We start from the raw sequence: 18,301 nt of genomic DNA, 5'->3' as shown, positions 1-18,301 counted from the left end.
TTATGAATGAATCTGATCATGATATAAGGCCTGATTTTTCTGCATGACTTGTTAATTTTTAAAAATTGCACAAAAATGCATACAATCATTATTTTAAACTTTTATAGAATTCAGAAGCATGCAAAGAAGTCAAAGTTAACTTTCAACCCTTGCCTTGCTAAAAGATATTTAAAAAAACCCATTTATAGCCCTGACGGGTCTGGCTCAGTGGATAGTGTCGGCCTGCAGACTGAAGGGTCCCAGGTTCTAATCCAGTCAAGGGCATGTACCTTGGCTGTGGGCACACCCCCAGTTGGTGTGTGTATGTGTGTGTGTGTGTGTGTGTGTGTGTGCACGCGCGCGCACGCAGGAGGCAGCTGATGGATGTTTCTAACTCTCTATCCTTCTCTCTTCTATCTGTAAAAAAAAAAAATCAATAAAATGTAAATTTAAAAAATCCCAAAAACATTTATAGCCCTAGCTGGTTTGGCTCAGTTGATAGAACATGGGCCTGTGGACTGAAGAGTCCCTAATTCAATTCCGGTCAAGGGCATGTACCTCGGTCAGGACTCGTGCAGGAAGCGGCCAATTGATTTGTTTCTCTCACATCGATATTTCTCTGTCTTCCCCTGAGCTCCGGGAGAACCTCCGAATTCGGAGCCCAAGGGTTGGAAGTGCAGACGTCCTTCTGGTGAGCAGGAAGGCCTGACACCAGGCAGGAGACAGGCCTGCAGGGAGGCCTCGTCTTGGGGTGGGAGTGGCTTTCAGGTCGCATTCCTCCACCAGGGGGCGATCAAGCCCGCTCCTGTAAGCGGGAGGGTCGGAGCGCTGAGGCAGGTCCCGCCCCCAGGCCCGCCGGGCAGCTGGAGGCCCTCCGGCTTTCCCAGACCTCTCCCCAACCCGACCTCAGGGTCTCAGCAGCGTGGAATTTCGTAAGGTGCACCTCCTCCCTCCTCCTGGGAGCCCGCCTATTAGCGGGGCCATCACTGCAGGCCCCTCCAACATCCAGTCCTCTGCTGGGGTTCTCTCATTCAGTCTTGAGCACCACCGCCTAAGGAGTCCTGCCATCATACCCATTTCACAGAGGGTAAGTTGGGGTACAACGGTTGGTAACTTGCCCAAAAATCAGGAATGGTGACCCAAGATACACACCTGGCCTATCCTCCAAACTGGAGCGTTAACCAAACCATGTCTTCTTTTTGACTCTGCTCCTCCAGAACTTTCTTCCCATGGCAGCCGAGAGGCTTTGGGGGCCCTGGCAACCTGTCTCCGGCTGCACTCAGGATCAAGTTCAGTGCCCTCTCCCCACTTCTCAATGCGACACACCAACTCCCCTTCAGCTGGAAGGAAACAGTTCATTCTGGGCATTTGCTGCTTCATCAGGACCACTCGCCCCTGTCCCCTCCCCCTCTTAGTTAATCTGCAGTGTTCAGGCCCCGGCCTCTGGGTCACCCCTCGGGAGCCTAACTCCCTGACTCCTAGATATGCTCAGGCCCCGTAGGAAATGCTGTCTAACCAGTCGTTATGAGCCTCTTGGGTAGTACTGGCCTCAGGCATGTAACTGTCATGGCACCATTATTTCAAAAACTCAAACCACCCTTGATTCCTCCTGCTCCAGAGCTCTCTCTAAAACAGCTGATCTTGTGATAGCTACCTTTCACGTTACCTCAAGTCTGACCCCTTCTTATCTCCTTCCGCACTAGGTCCGCCTGGCCATGCTTCCTCATGGCCATGTCCACCTCTGCAGCAGCTGTCGTCGTGTGTGTCTGTCTCCCGGACCAGAAGGAAAGCCCCACAGGCAAGGGCCTTGTTCGCTACAGAATCCCCAGCGTCTGAGACTGTTTCTCCCACTAGAATGCCAGCTCCTGGGGGCAGGAACTGCCTGTTCTGTTTACATATAACCCGTGCCCAGCACCCAGCAAGTGCTCAATAAAACCCATCGATGCACAGGTGGAGACTCGGGCCCAGGGGGAGAAAGCAGCGTGTCCAAGGTCCTCCCGGGGGCAGCACAGCGCCAGTACCCAGCTCTCCTCCGGCCTGTCGGGCAAGCAGTCCCTTCTTTCCGTCCCAGAACACACAAGAGCCCAGGCCCTTTAGTTCAATAATCAACACAGTTTATTACTCCACTTTCACCTTCACACAGACTATTTCAAAGAGCTGGAACAAGTGGGGGGTGGGAGGTGGGAAAGGGATGGGTGCCTCTCGGGAGCCAGGACCCCCGGTTGGCTTCCTCGGACCAGGGCAGGGAGGGAGCATCAGGCTGTTCAATCTCTGGGCACCAGCTCTCCACGTGCACACGCACAGCAAGCCAGCAGCTCCTCACACATAAATACAGACACGCTTAACAAAAATAGTATATCATCTGCACAAGGAATAAAAACTAGTCTCGAATATGTACAGCAAAGAGCCTGGGGGGTGGGGGCAGGGCTGCTAGGCCAGGATCCCCAGGGAGGAGACAGACTATGGGTAGAGCAGAGGAGAGAGGGAGGCCTGAAGGGCTCCTGGCCAGGCCACTCTGACCTGGCAGCCCGGCTGCCTAGGCTGAGTGGGGGTGGAGCACAAATCTGGCCAGGCAGGACCAGCCCCTCCAGGCAGCCCTACTCCCACCCTGCACACAGGCTCTCCTTCCTGCCCTGCCTGCCTGAGGTAGGGAAGACCCTAGGGCTTCCAAAGCTACTGCCTGTAGCTCCCCTTCACCTCTGGGCCGAGGCCCCTGAACCCCCTGGGCAGCAATCCAAAGCAAAGATGCCACAAGGATGATCTCCTTGCAGGAAGTGAGGCAGCTGAGGCCATAAACAGCTCTGGGGCACCTGTCTTGGGCGCAGTTGGTCCCTCAGTCACGGTCATGGGAGCCAGGGGAGGGAAGGGGGAGGGAAGGGAAGCTGGGGCGGTGTTGAACTGCAAGGGACACCCAGGCTTTGGGGATGGGGTGCTTCCTGCAGCTACAGCCCCTCCTCCTGGGTTAGGCTGGCCTCTAGCCAGACACCTCCAGAGGACACTGGGGCTGGGTGGGAGGGGGAGACTTTGGTCAGGCCAGAGTTGGGGAGGGGGTCCTGGTCCTTGTTTCTTTATCCCAAGCAGCCTGAATCCCTAATTAGTCAGAACTGGCCCCTAAGCGGCCACTGGAGGGTAGGAATGAACAAAAGGGGAGCCCAGGTCCTAGAGGATAGGGTGGGGGATAAGAAATGATCAATTCTGAGGCCACAAACATGAAAACGAAGGCAATCTAGTCTTTCTAGGAAAAAGGGTCAGAAAACTTCCGAGCTCCCTGGCAGGAAAGCATTCTAGGGGAGGCCAAGGGGTAAGGAGGTCCACCAATCAGGTTGGGCCCTTCCAGCCGTCAGCCATGAGCTCCCACACGCCTGCCGGCTTCCATGGAGCAGGTGTTGGGGACACTTTGTGGGTGTTGAGGCCAGGAGAACTGAGGTGTGGGGGAAGGCAGCTCTCACAGAAGCATAGTAAATTCTAGAAAACTAACTGTGGGGACCAGATCTAGGCCCCACCCTGTGATGTGTAGGTGGTCGCGAGCTGAATGTAGTGGTTCTCCTGGTGGCCATGTGGCTGAGAGGAGGGACGTGGTGGGGGAGGGACGGGTGTGGTGGGAGGGTGAGTGGGTGGTCAGTGTCTGGTCATTTCCGACTGAAGAGAGAGCCCAGCAGAACCACGCCAGCCACAGTCATGCCCGTCAGGAACCAGCGGTTGAAGCGTTCCTGGCCCTTCCGGCTCTCGGCGGCTGCGTTGTTCCCGTAGAGTTCCACAAAAGTGTCCTGCAGGGGGAGAGAAGAGGAGGAAAGGTGCTATTTGAATCCTTACACAGCAATGTGAGCGGGTAGGAGAAGGGGGCCATCTTCATGCGATGGCCTTCATTTGAAAAACTGCTGTCATCCGTGCCCGCTCTGGGCCTGATAAAGGGTGAAGACCCTCCCTCCTCCTTGACCTCCAGTTGGAAATGACCAACCCACTTTATGGCTGAGAACGTGGGTGTGAAGGAGGAAAAGAGCTTTGCTCCAGGTCAGACAGCTAGGGAACGGTTCTCTGGAACCTGAGGTGGGAAAGAGATGGGCAGGGGCAGGAAATGACGGGAGGCCATTGCTGGAGCAGATGCAGAAGGAAGGGAGAGGAGAGATGAGGGTGCAGGATGAGCGAGAGCTGGACCACGTGTGCTCTGGAAGCCCCCGGGAAGCTGGAGTAGAGTCTGAGTGAGGGCAGGGTGATGGGGAGAGGGAGGGAGAGAAAAGGGAAGTGATTCCTGGCAGAGGGTGCCTGGGCTTTACCAGAGGCTCCCTCTTCCTCTGCCCGGGAGGGGGGGGGCTGAGCAGGCAGCGCAGAGACAACCACTCAGGCCGGGGTGGCCTAGGAGCTCCCGCGTTCCCCACCCAGCGGCTCAGGACTCTGCCTCCAGGAGGTGAGCGGAGCTGGTCAGGAGGGAAGCGCAGATGTGGGAGGGAGGGGCTTTGGGTGGAATTACCCAGCCAGAGGCCTGTGGGGCAGGGAAAGGGAATCTAGAGTACCCTCTAATGAGAAGCTTCCCACCCCATTTGTCCTTTAATCCTCCCAACAATGCACCTAGCACGTAGTTGGTAGCTGATAAACACGTGAGAACAAAAAGGCAGGCGGTCCCTCCCCGTTTACAGACCAGGGAGTTGGCCTCTGAGGGCGGAGGGACTCCCAGGCCACCCAGCTTTGTCAGCGGTGGGACCAAAACCCAAGCCTAGCGTCCGGCACCTCGAAGTCAATGCACGGAGTGGGGCGAGGGAGGGGATGAAATGAATTGCTGGCTGGTTCCAGAGCCAGGGTTCTCGCCTCCACCAAGAGCTCACCCCTCAGGCCACATTTCCACCTGGTCCCACTGGCTGAGGGGGGTCTGCGCCTCAGACGCCTCGCCTCAGACGGGGCCTGCATCTCCAGGTGGCCCCAGGTCCCGGCCAGCCAGTGTGCTCTCTGATGCTAACTGGCCCCACTGCTGGTCTTGATAACTCCCCCCAGCCCATGTTCCACGCAAAGATTTTTTTAAAATTTATTTTTTATTGACTTTTTACAGAGAGAAAGAGAGGGATAGAGAGAAACATCAATGAGAGAGAAACATCGATCAGCCACCTCCTGCACACCACATGAGCCTGCAACCAAGGCACAAGTCCCCGACCGGAATCGAACCTGGGACACGTCAGTCCGAAGGCAGAGGCTCTACTCACTGAGCCAGACCGTTTTCGGCGACGCAAAGATTTTAAAAAACAGGTCAATAGTACGCCTGTGCTTCCAGTCCTCCAACAGCTCCTCTCTGCACCATGTCTGTTCCTATCCCTGATATCCTAGCAAGTGCCATGTGCACTGAGCTGCCAACTGGACTGAAAGAATCCTCAACATGTATTCCGTCATGAGGAAGGCAGCAATGACACATAAGCCACAGCTCTTCCCAGAAAGCTTACCCTTCTGCTGGGAAAAGCCCCTTTCAGACCACGTCACTACAAGCTCTCAACCTTTCCAAGACTTCAGACTGTACCTGGAATTAAGTCCTTATCACAACCAGCAAGGTTTAGCGGGCCCCGCCCCACTGCACACTCCGCACGTAGCACAGCTCCTTGCTGCCTGGAGCATCGCCTGCCTCACAGGAGCTCCTCTCTGCACTCCCGCCTCTGCTCAAATGTCACTCCTCAGAGGCCTTCCCTGGCCGCCGGGCCTGACCCGGTATCCGCCCCCTCTCTCCCACCTATCGCCTGACCTTGCTTTTCTTTTTTCTTCTCGGGCACTTTTCAAAACCAGATTCTACACTTTGTTTTGATCTCCTGCGCTAGACGTGGCTTGACAAGGCAGAGATTTTGCCTTGTTTCTATGCACCCAGAGCACTACCTAGCTACAGGGGTCCTCAAACTTTTTAAAGTGGGGGCCAGATCACGGTCCCTCAGAGAGCTGGAGGGCCGGACTATATGAACTACTAATTCCTACTGTAACACCTCGGCTGCGCTCACTGCCCAAAAAACCTGGCGGGCCGGATCAGACTCCTCTGTGGGCCGCATGTGGCCCGTGGGCCGTAGTTTGAAGACGCCTGAACATAGCTGGTAGTCGATAACTACTTGAGTAGAACACAAATACTGCGTGTCCACTAAGTGCCAGGCACTATTGTCTCATGGCACCTTCATCATCATTCCCAGCCTGGCGATTTGAAGCTTATTTCACAGATGAGACAACTGAGGTTTACAATAGGGAAGGCCTTGCTAAAAGGTGGCAAAGCCAGGATCAGATCTCAGGACTGCCCAGCTCTAGAGGGAGCGTGCTCCATTCCCGGGCGGGCACCCGGGGGACCCGGGGGCCCTGTCCTGTCTCCAGAGCTGACTGGATTCCTATAACAGGCTGCGGGGTGGCTGGGGTGAAGGTATCTTGGGCCTGGAGAGAAGGAACAGCAGCGGCGGCGGCCAGCCTCTAACTCTGGGCCTGTTGCTGCCAGGCACGGCTGATGTGGATAGGCTTCCCTGTCTCTGCATCTTCATCCTGGCTAGCCTCCATTTATATATATATTTAATATATTTTAATATATTTAATACATTTTATTGATTTTTTACAGAGAGGAAGGGAGAGGGATAGACAGTTAGAAACATCGGTGAGAGAGAAACATCGACCAGCTGCCTCCTGCATATTCCCTACTGGGGATGTGCCCACAACCAATGTACATGTCCTTGACCAGAATCAACCTGGGACCTTTCAGTCCGCAGGCCAACACTCTATCCACTGAGCCAAACCGGTTTCGGCGAGCCTCCCTTTTTGTTGGCAAAAAAAATTCTTACAGGAGTTTTAATTTTTCTGATCTGAAGCAAATAGGCCCAGGTGAATTCACAAAATGAGACAGACCTGTGATGGGGGGAGTCCTGGGCTGGGGGCGGAGGGGGGGCATGGGAGAAGGGAGGCCAGGGCCAGGCCATGGTTATCCCAAGGGACCGAATGTCCCATAAGAAGCCCGGGATTGGGGTTGTAGCCAAAGTGGGAGAGGCCTGGCTCCCGCAGTGGGAACTTTCCTGAAGCAGAGGGCTGGCAGCCACAGGCCGTTTTCGGCTCTGGGCTGGGCTGGAGTAAACAGGCTCTGTCCCTGCAGAGGCACAAAGCACTCACTGTCCAGGAACAGCCATTCCAGGGCGGAGGGAACATTCTCACTGCGGTGCCATCGCGAACAAGGCTCCGACCTGCCCAGCCCCCACGAGGGAGCGCATTCCTGGCCAGAACAACACTTCATCTCCACTTCAAGGAGCGCCTTCTCCTGGGGAGGAGGGAGCAGGATTTCCAAGGCTGTGGATTCTGCGAATTGCTTTTGTAGACCAGCAGCATGGGGCGTGCTGTTCCAGGGCGGGTGCCGGGAGGGGAGGCAGCGGTGTGGGTATATTTAGCCCATGGTTCACACGACACACTTGGAAACAAACAGCCATTTTCTCAGCGGGCGGCTGCTCTGGATAAATAAACAGGATTGCAAAGCAGCCCAGTCTGGAAAAGCAGAGATAAGCCCCCACTGCTCCTCCATGGCTCCCGCTGGTTTTAGCCAGAGCTGGCACGGTGGGCAGAGAGGGGAGAGGAAAGGGTGAGCTGCAGGGAGGTCTCTGATGTCACAGAGGCTTTAGGGGACCCAGGCCTGAGAGACGGGTCCTCAGCGTGGGTTACAGCGAATGGAGGAAGTGTCTCTTTGCAGCTGTGACTGCTACCACAGGAATCCACGTGGGAGTTTTCAGGGCCACTGGGGAGAGGCAGTGGAGAATCATGGGCGACTAGCCAGGCAGTCCCCACAAGTCAGTAAGGCCAACACACCTGCCCGTTCTAGTGTCACACTGCCAGTTTGTGGTAGAACTTGGGAAAAAATTAGGGTCTCCCAACTTGGCACCGGGGCCCTTCAGAATGGTGAGACAAGAACCAGGCTCCACAGAAGTCAAGGGTGGGCTCTCTTTCAAGGCCCCGACTCCCACAGTCCTGACCACACAGAGGACTGGGCCTGGCCCCCACACTCCAGAGTGCTGCCTGCCCTTGGGCCTCTGCCAACGCGGTGTCCCTCTAACTGGTCCCCCTTCCCACACCTCTCTTCCTCAGTGAGCCAACCCCGCGCTGGAGTCCTGTCTTCCTGGAATCCTTCCCTACTGTCTCTTCTCCAACTCCGGGCAAACGTCTTTTTTGTGCTTCCAGGGTTTATGCACTTTCACTCACACCATAAATATTTACCAAACACCTTCCATGCCCCAAGCCCGGCTCTGGAAGACAGAGAGTGAGCAATGCAAACGAGGGTCTGCTTTCCTGCGGCTTGTGCTGTACTCTGTGCACGCTCAACTGGGGAGATATCAACCCCAATGGAGCAAAATGAAAAAATTCCTGGATACTAGAGTGGTTTGTGGCTCTCTTCAGTACAACAGCACCTACCTATAGAGATACACAGTACAGCTGTGGTATTCAAATGCAATGGGAGGCCAATTAGGACAAAAATGTCTAAAAAGACTCCTTGGGGGGTGGTAATGAGAAAAAAAAATTGAAAAACACCATCATAGTAGGAAGCAGAGAAGAAAAGGAACAAGACAATTTTAGAGGTGACTGGGTTTTGAACACAGTAGGTTATGGGGCGGTGACAATGCCTGGGGGACTGATATAGGTGGTGGAATACTCAGAGATCTTTCTGGAGAAGTGAGGTTTGAGCCGAGATCTGAATGAGGAGGTGAAGGTGGCCAAGGATCAATAATCTCAGGTAAAAAGAGCATGTTCCAGCAGAAGCAGGTGCAAAGGCCCTGAGGCAGGAAGGACAGGCAGGGCGGCCCTAGGCCCTCTCTCTGTGTGTCCCTATTCTCCCATCAGTCACGGTGCTTCCGTGTAGCGGGAATCAAGTCCGATGCATGTCTGAAGCCAGGGGCCTATCCAGACCGTCATGACTAAGTCGGCCAGATCTCTGCCCAGAAGCAGCCAACTAAATAACACAATCCACCCGCAACCCCGGAGAAGCCAGGAAAAGGGCTGGCACAAGGAAGTACCTACCCTAACAGGGCAACAATACAGTCCCTGCTGGAACCTGATCAGCTCTCCAATCCCATTCTTCTCCCCTCTCACCTCCCATGTTTCCACACTCCTTCCTAGTGGTATGACTGAGCAGGTTACTTCACCTCTCTGGCTCCTAGTGTCCTCACTTTTCAAATAACAATATAATAATAACTGCTGTTATGGTGGTTACCCTTTACTACACATTTAAATGCCTTACCTGTGCCAGCAACTGAGCTAAAGCAATTTACCCTGACTGGGCCATATCCCTGATTACATGTACAATTACGGTCACTTGAGTGTTTATTTCTGTCCTGTTTCCCCCACCAGACAGTGTGTAGTTTTGTCACTAGTATTTCTAACACCTGGTACTGTGCCTAGAACACAGCAGGTGCCATTCTAAATGAACCTGGTGACCTGGCTGGGTTGCCTACACCAACAGTCCGGCTCCAGCGTCTTTGCTTCTAACCTTGTACATCTCTCTGTGCGCTTTCAAAAGGACAATACCTCTTGAGGCCCCTTTGTGGGCCAGGTGCATACACTTCTGTGACTGAAGGAGGTCCTCATTCTAAACCCAGGTGAACTGAGGCTCAGAGACACTGAGACCTGCGCCGAGTGAACAAATGGGAAAGCCCAGCACATGCAGCAGCAAACTCCACTTTCTGGGCCAGGGCTATCTCCCAAGTCCCTCTAGGAAGGGGAAGGTGGCCGGAGGCCACGGGCTGAATGAATGAGCTCTGGCCCCTGCCAGCTGACGGGGAACTGGGTACCACAGGAAAAGGATGTGACGGAGACCAGGAGGGAAAGTGAAACCCTTCCGTGCTGGCTTCGGTGGGGAACCAGTGCCTGCGCCAGACAAGCCCTTCCTTCCTCTATGGTGACCCAGGCCCCCTGCTTCCTTCCTGTGTGGTTATTTCAGGAAAGAAGGAGGTGGAGAAGAGGAAGGGGCTCCTAGGAGCCCAGAGAAAGTGCCAGGGACACCAGGACGGTATCTCGCCCTGGCCTCGCACAGCCCTGCCTGGGCAGGCTGAGTCACTCGCACTTTCTGCTCCCAGCCTCAGTATCCAGGGAGGGAGGTTGGTAAGTGCCGGCTGAGGAGACCAATGAGGCCTTGTTAGGAGGTCCCCAGAGGGCAGGAAGGGTGGGCGGGCAAATGGAGAGGCTTTATCACTCTCTTGGCAGGGTGCTGCAGGCGGAGAGTGGGAAGAAGTGAGGTTTGTGGTTGAAATCCACTTCCCCTGACTTTCCCAGGGGACATGGGCCTGGATGTGGGCAACTCAGAGGGACGGCTTAGTGGGGCAGGGGCAAAGAGATGGGTGGCCAACTCTGCTGGCCTGACACTTGGCTCTAGCCAGCCCAGCTGTGGGTGACATAGCAAGTCTCTCTACTTCTGAGCCTCAGTTTCTCCTGCTTTGACCCCACCCACGGGCAGCAGTGGTAAGATGAGGGGATGAAGGCACTTGGTAAAACAAGGTGACCTTGCTATTACTGGCTGAAGAGGGTGTCATATGGGGCCCAGGCTTTAGGGGATATTTGAAGGCACACGCACGGCAAACTTTGTTTTAATCTTTCTCCAACTCTGCCCTGTCAGCTGCCAGCCTCTCTCTCCCTCCTCCTCCTCCTCCTCCCCATTAGTTCTAAGAAGCTAAGCCTGACAGATGTGCTCATTTCTCAGAAAGGAAGTGGTTGTGCCGGGAGATAACACCTCAGCTGGGGAATTGAGAAAGCTATCTGGCCCAGCAGTGCGAGCGTGGGCTCTCCACCTCCTTCCTCAGCTCAGAAACAGGGTGCTAGCCTTGGAGGCAGAGATAATTCAGAAAAGCATTTACTGGGGGCACAGATGCTCATTTAGGGGCTCACAACATCCTTTCCTGGGAGTGATGGCTGATATTTACTGAGCACTTACTATGGTACTAAGAGCTTCATTGTGTATACAAATGCACTTAATCCCCACAATAACCCCCTGAAGAAAGCGCTACTAATACTCTTCATGTTGCCCTAGCCGGTTTGGCTCAGTGGATAGAGAGTTGGCCTGCAGACTGAAGGGTCCTAGGTTTGATTCCAGTCAAGGGCACATGCCTGGGTTGTGGGCTTGATCCCAGTAGGGGGCGTACAGAGGGCAGCCAATCCATGGTTTTCTCTCATCATTGATGTTTCTATCTACCCCTCCTTTCCTCTCTCTGAAATCAATAAAAATATATTTTTAAAAATATTCTCCATGTTACAGATAAGGAAGCAGGCTCAGAGTTCAAGTGATCCTCTCATGGTCATATCGTTCATAAATGGCAGAGTTGGGATTTGAATCCAGGGAGTCTGGATCCAGAGTCTAAGCACTTAATGGCTCCTGACTGGCCACTGCATGCTCCTATGCATCAATTCCCTGGAATTCCAAGGCCTGCCTCATCTCAACTCTTTACATCTCACCCTGGCAACTCCCTATTCCATGAGTAGATGGATGACCACAGCCTTTCACTCTCCTCCACCTCTGCTAAGCCTTGCCCTGAAACCGGTAGGATTCTAAGGGAAAAAAGCGATGGGTACACATGACCCTGGACATGTTTCTCAGATGGGCCAGACCTTGCCTGTCTCTGTCCCTGTGGCCTCAACCTCCTCACCCCAGGACCGCCTCCAACTAGTCCAGACAAGTCCCTGGTATTTTCAGCCACCTTTATCTGATTGGAAATGTTTGGAATTCCAAACAGAAGGGAGTGTGAGCAAATCCGTGCACCACCCTTCCCGCCCCCTGTGAGAGCACACACACATCCGGGGAACCAAAAGCTCAGCTGAAGGCTCCTATGGCCTTCATTTCCTACATTTCCGTCCTTTCTATCCTTTTCCTCAATTCATCTCCACTGCAGTCCAGCAGCCCCCTTAAGGTTTAGAACAGCAAGATGCCTGAGACGGGGCCAGGAGAGCTGAAGGACTCTTCTGCAGCGGGTGGTGTGGAGCCAGGGGCCACCTGGAGGTTTGTTATTCACAACCAACACCCAGCGCACCAGAAGCTTCAGATGACCCCCACCATCATGACCCCAGAGACCCAGAAATCATGTCATCATCTGTGGTCCACAGAGATGTGGACTGAGATTCAGAAAAGCTGATGGGACTCCCCCAAAAGGCCTCCTGACCCCTGGAGTCTGACAGTGTTGGTTCTGACCTCAGCACCGTGACTGCCTACTTGTAGGACTTGAGGCAAAACTACCTCTTTAAGCCAGGTGTCCTGTCCATAAGCAAGAACACTGTATTCCACAGGCTTGGCAGCAGGAATTAAATGGGTTCATGGAAAGTAATGTTAGCTGTTTGTTTTTTTTTTTTTTTTAATAGCTAAAAATGAGTTGGCACCATTGGTGTATCTCATTATTTGTTGCTATAAATAAAAAAGTAACAGCTAATATTTACTAAGCCCCTGCTTGATTCTAAAATCTCGTAAGAAAAGCTGTCCCCATTTTACCAATGAGAAAACTAAGATAGAGAGGTGATAAAACTTTGTCCGAGACCACTGGTTACTGAGTAAGGGTGTATGACTCCAAAGCACATTAAATTTAGCCAATCAACAGGATAGACGCAGGAGGATGTTACTAAACTCCTCTTGGCTTCCCCAATTCATCCACCCGCCTACTAATTACTGAGGTTCGGCTACTCTTGAGTCCTGGAAGTCAGAAATGACTTTAGGGACAGGGAAGAGAAATGCCCCCTGGATCCCTGAGGGCTGGGAAAGGGAGAGATGTGCTGATGGCTGCTCTATGCTTTTCCCAAACCCAATCCAGCCCTTGCAAGGCCACCAGTCCTTGCAGAGAGGGTCCCTCTCACTACCTGGTCATTATCTTGGAAATAAAAGTGATGCCAAGTAGCTTTGGTAAAGCTGTCAGCTTTGTTTTCTAAGACAGACCCCCTCTGTGGGTTGACTTGTGGGGTTGCAGGAAGGACCACACAAGCTGCCCTGCTTAAGCTCTGAACTCTCATTCATTCCATAAATCTTTATTATTAAGTGTCCTCTAAATGCCAGGCACTATGCTAAGTGCTACAGGTAAAGCAGTGATTAAATCAGATGAAAATTCTTACCTGCATGAGTTTACAATTTAATGGAAAAGACAGGCAATAAATGTGTCAGATGGCAATAAAGGAAAAATAAACGAGAAAAGAGGTTAGAGAGAAATATGGAAGAGGGCAGGATTAGAATCCATGGTCAGGGAAAGCTTCTCGAGGAGGTAACATTTAATCAGAGCACTGTAAGGATCTGAGGAAAGGCAGAGGGAATAGAAAGTGCAAAGGTCCTGAGGTAGGTATATTTGAGGTGTTCTAGGAACAGAAAAGATACCAGTGTACAGTAGCTGAGGCCGAGTGAATCAGGGGTAATGGGATCTGGCAGTAGTTGAAGGCCAGATTGTGCAGGGCCTGAAGGCCATTTAAGGCCTTGGGCTTGTCCTTTGAGTGACAAGGGAACACTACAGGGTTTTGAGCAGTGGAGGGTCATAATCTGACTTAAAAAAAACAAACATCTTTATTGATTTCAAAATGGCAGGGAGGAGAGAGAATCATCAATGATGAGAGAGAAGAATCATTGATTGGCTGCCTCCTACATGCCCCCTACTGGTGATCGAGCCTGGCAACTTGGTCATGTGCCCTGACTGGGAATTGAATCATGATCTCCTGGTTCATAGGCCGATGCTCGCTCAACCACTGAGACACATCAGCTGGTCCTGACTTTGATTTTAACAAGATCTCTCTGCTGTTGGGTGGAGACCTCCAGGGGCAAGGGTGGAAGTAAAAGGTCTGGTGAAGAGCTGATCAGTCATCCAGGAGAAATATGATGGTGGCTTAGCCAGGATAGTGACAGGGAAGCTGGTAAGAAGCAGGCAGATTCAGAATTTATTTTTAAAAGTAACTGTGCTGCCCTAACCGGTTTGGCTCAATGGATAGAGCGTAGGCCTGCGGACTCAAGGGTCCCAGGTTCGATTCCAGTCAAGGGCATATACCTTGGTTGCAGACACATACCGAGTAGGGAGTGTGCAGGAGGCGGCTGATCGATGTTTCTAACTCTCTATCCCTCTCCCTTCCTCTCTGTAAAAAAATCAATAAAATATATATTTTTAAAAAAAGTAGAACTGTGCCAATGGGATGTGGACTGTGGGAGCTGCTTGTCTCTCTGGCCTTCTGTTTTTCATTTACAAAAAGCTGAGAAAGAGGCTTTGAGCATTTTCCCCAGCTTGACATTTTTTCCCAACCATGAGAACCCTATGGACTGAAGTAAGACAAAACCATTTCCACTTTCATTGAGGCAAAGCCAATTGCTCCCAGGCCCCAAAGGGTAAATGACAATAGGGAAAGTAAGGAGGGGCTGCACAGAGACAAAGGAAGGGCAGGTCTGCCTGGGCTATGAGTGCCCACATTTAGCAAACATCACTGGAGCTCCAGGTACAGGCACGTGTGGGACCAGGAGCCAGGCCTGGGGTGAGGGTGGAGGCAGAGATAGCTTGCTCTGTATTAGGAATGAGAGCACATCAGAACGTGCTGTCTCCAGGGCCTACTAGGCAGAAGGTGCTCAGTGACTCAGTGACTCAGTGAGTGAGGCAATGCCAGGAGGCCAGGATGTGAGCAGGAACTTCCCAAGTCCTTCCAAATTAGCAAGAGGTAAGCCTGGAGCAAGGGATTCCTTTCCTGTCATTCCTTTTCCATCTATTACATTCTAGGCTGAGTTTCAAGTTCCCATTCTTCATAAATAGGAGACTACAAGGTCTGAAATCACCAAAGCCGAATTTAAAGCTGGAAGGGAGAACAGACACATCTAGTCCATCCTACCCACAATTTCAGCAGTCACTGTGTTGGCCTTATTCATGTATTACTATTATTATTAACATTTTCTTTACCAATTAACCCACTTTTTAAAAATCAACTCGAGAAGGGAGGGGGGAGGATGGAAGAGAGAGAAACATTGATGCAAGAGAGAAATATCGATTGGTTGATGGAGGACCGACCCACAATCCAGGCAGCTATCTTGTGGTGCATGGGCGGATGCTCAACCGAATGAGCCACACTGACCAGGGCTCAACTGACTCACTTTTAAAAAATGTAAATAAGTATACTGAAAATTCTTAACTTCCCCTCTGCCCAAACTTTTCTTTCTGTATCTTTACCCTTTTTGGCAAATGGTAGCAGTTTCATCATTCTAGGTGCTAAAGCCTGGAACACCTTGAAGTCATCCTTAAAACCGCTCTAGCTTAGAAATGTCAGCAAATTCCATTGGATCTCTGTTAAAAACTGATCCAGAATCTACCACTTATCATCTTTATCACCATCATTTGGTCCAAGTCAACATCTTTTTCTGCCTAAATTGTAATAGCTTCCTTACTGGTCTCCCAGCTTTTTACCTCCTGCTATGGTCCTTCACCAAATAGCAGCCAAAAAGGGTTCTTCTAAAAGCAATCAGATCCTGTCTGGTCAAAACACTCCAGTGCCTTCCCATCTCACTCAGAGTATCTCTCCTTGACTCACACAAATCTTCACCTCCTACCGCTTTCTCCTCTGCTCGCTCTGTTCTAGCCACACATCTCCTCTGCTCTTCCTCAAACCTGCCAAGCACACCTTTCTCACCTGGGGGTCTCTGTACCTGTTCCGAAGGGTCTGGAATGTTCTTTCCACAGACTGTTATAGGGTTCACTCCCTCAGGTTATGCAGATCTCTCCACCCATGACTCCTCCTCAGAGAAGCCTCTCCCTTTCACTCTTTATTAAAAAAAACAACTACTTGCCCTGGCTCGGTAACTCAGTGGATTAGAGTATCGTCCCAAAGCACCAAGGTTTCGGGTTTGATCCCAGAACAGGGCACAACAAGAATCAACCAATGGCCCTGGGTGGATGGCTCAGTTAGTTGGAGCATTGTCCTGTACACAAAAAAGCAGGTGCAGGAGGTAAAGCTAGCTGTTGTAACTGCCAGGGCACATACCTAGGTTATGGGCATGTACAGGAAGCAACCAATCAATGTTTATCTCTCACAATGATGTTTCTCTTTCTATCTTAAAAAAAAAAAAAAAAAAAAAAAAATCAATAAAAAACATATATATCCTCAAGTGAGGATTAAAATGTTTTTTAAAAAAAGAATCAACCAGCCCTGACCGGTTTGGATAAGTGGATAGAGTGTTGGCCTGAGGACTCAAGGGTCCCAGGTTTGATTCCCGTCAGGGCATGTACATTGGTTGCGGGCACATGCCTGGTGGGAAGTGTGAAGGAGGCAGCTGATCGATGTTTCTCTCTCATTGATGTTTCTAACTCTCTATCCTTCTCCCTTCCTCTCTGTAAAAAAAAAAAAAAAATCAATAAAATTTATTTTTAAAAAAAGAATCAACCAATGAATGTATAAATAAGTGGAACAATAAATCAATAGGTTTTTTTCTCTCTCCCTTCCTCCCTTTCTCTCTCTAAAATCAATAAGTAACAAAAAAGTTTTAAAAGGAAAAGAAAAAACAAATACCAAGAGCTGCCTAGTCACCCTCCAGCCCACCACCATTCTCAGTCTTTTTAGAATGTAATCTCTATGAAGACAGATATCCCTAGTGGCTAGAATACTGCTTGGCATAGAGTAGACACTGAGTATTTGTTAAATAAACACATAACATGAAAAGAAAACTTTATTGCTACTATAAGAAGAAAACCAGTATCATTTGCCACAGATGAAAATCAACATAAAATAAAAACATTGACTATTAAAATAAAAATATGAACTATACATATCTTGAAGATGAGTGATTCATAAACCAATCTTGGTCCCATAGTTTTCTTGGTCCTTTACAAAGGAGATAAGTGAGCCCTGGGGCAGGAGAAAGCTCAGAACAGAATAGCCAGCCAATTGGGGGTCAGTCTAGAGCAGCCACACGGGCACCCCTTTTGTGCCTTAGAGCCACAGTCCTGCCCACTGCGGGGTGCAGACAAAGGGAAGAATGCAGCTAGGTTAAACCAACCGAGCTTGTCTAAAGGGCCAGGAAAGCTCTCGCCGGGGCCAGGCACCGAACTGGCAGCTCTGCTGAAGGGAACAAAGGCCAGAGAGGAGCGTGCTAGGCCGGAAGAGCCTCAAGGGGCCGCATCGTAGGGGACAGGCACACAGAAACCTGTGAGTGAGGCCCACGGAGACCACACAGCTGAGAACAGAAATGAAAACAGATCAGGTCCCAAAGGGTCCAAAAGGGTGGTGGCATCAACCCCGTAAACACCAGACAGGCGTTGGGGTTCAAATGCAGGCCTGGGGCACAGCCGAGCCGAGGGGGAGGATGGGACCTCTCCAATCAGCTCCAACTGTGATGACGACTCTGAGCTGAGCTGAGTCAGACATCAGGAGGGAAAGAGACAGAGCCACCCTCTTAGTCCCCACATTGAGGATGACCTCTCCTGGGTCCCAGCTGGCTCCACCTACATGGACTCCTGAAGATTCGATCTGTTTGGAGGGGAGCATCCTTCTCCCATCCCCATGAGGCACAGCAAACATGGCTGCAGGTGCAGGAGGTAGAGCTAGAGTTGTTGTAACTGCCAGGCCAATAATGTCTAACCTAAATCTCCATGGTTGGTTGCATGCAAAGAAAAATACCAGGGATTTCCGTTGATGTTCACCAGATACAGCTGCCAAGGGAAGCTGGGTCTTCTGAAGGCCCATTGTGAGAGGGGAGGACGAGTGCTGAGCTGGCTGGAATAGGCGAGGGGCTGGCCTATACTTTCATGTCTTTGAGGACATCCCTAGATTTTAGAGACTATCAAATTTTTATCTTTTTTTCTACCAAGACCTTCCATCATCCTTACTAAGAAATGAAGGGGGGAGAGAGAATTAAAGAGATTGTATTTGGGGAGAAAATTCCCCCAAATCAGTTGTTCCGTTACTGGCATTTGGAGTGAGGATTTAGATTTGCATAGAAAAAAGGTAATTTGCAAGTTTTGCCTGGTAGTGTAAAAAGACCAGTGGGCTTACTCATGCTCTGTGGTAGCTCCATCTGGTAATGGACATGTAAATTAAGCATCCTGGGCCTTACTTTTCTCATATGTAAGTATGGAGGATGGACTAGATGATCGATCTCTAAAGTCCTCTCTCTAGCTGAAATCAGTTTGGCTCAGTGGATAGAGCGTCGGCCTGTGGACTGAAAGGTTCCGGGTTCGACCTTGGTTGCGGGCACATCCCCAGTATTGGCTGTGCAAGAGGCAGCTGATCGATGATTCTCTCTTCATCGATGATTCCAACTCTCTATCCCTCTCTCTTCCTCTCTGTAAAAAATCAATAAAATATATATTTTAAAAAAAATAAAGTCCTCTCTCTAGCTAGAAAGTGCACTGGTCGATCCCTAGGCTTTTACACCATGCCC

General features: G+C 51.1%; 1 protein-coding gene across 9 annotated transcripts in view; it reads right to left on the bottom strand.

Moving 5' to 3' along the window:
• Positions 1–2,076: 2,076 nt before the first annotated feature.
• BCL2L1 (BCL2 like 1) overlaps positions 2,077–18,301 on the bottom strand; it is a 46,446-nt gene continuing 30,221 nt past the window's right edge. For 6 of the 9 annotated variants that reach the window (XR_006740303.1, XM_045574542.1, XM_045574538.1 and 3 more), the window contains one exon: positions 3,567–3,746. Coding sequence is in view for 3 of the 9 variants with exons in the window: in XM_036417563.2 (XP_036273456.1) it covers positions 3,609–3,746 (138 nt within the window). In the remaining 6 variants the exon portion in view is untranslated. Of the gene's footprint in view, positions 3,747–18,301 lie in introns of all 9 variants that reach the window. The other 3 variants (XM_036417563.2, XM_045574540.1, XM_036417558.2) reach the window with 1 other exon arrangement.

Source organism: Pipistrellus kuhlii, unplaced genomic scaffold (assembly GCF_014108245.1).
Source record: "Pipistrellus kuhlii isolate mPipKuh1 unplaced genomic scaffold, mPipKuh1.p scaffold_m20_p_6, whole genome shotgun sequence".
Classification (NCBI taxonomy): Eukaryota; Metazoa; Chordata; class Mammalia; order Chiroptera; family Vespertilionidae; genus Pipistrellus; species Pipistrellus kuhlii.
The sequence above is the reverse complement of the archived record's forward strand: the minus strand, read 5'-3'. Positions and strand labels throughout refer to the sequence as shown.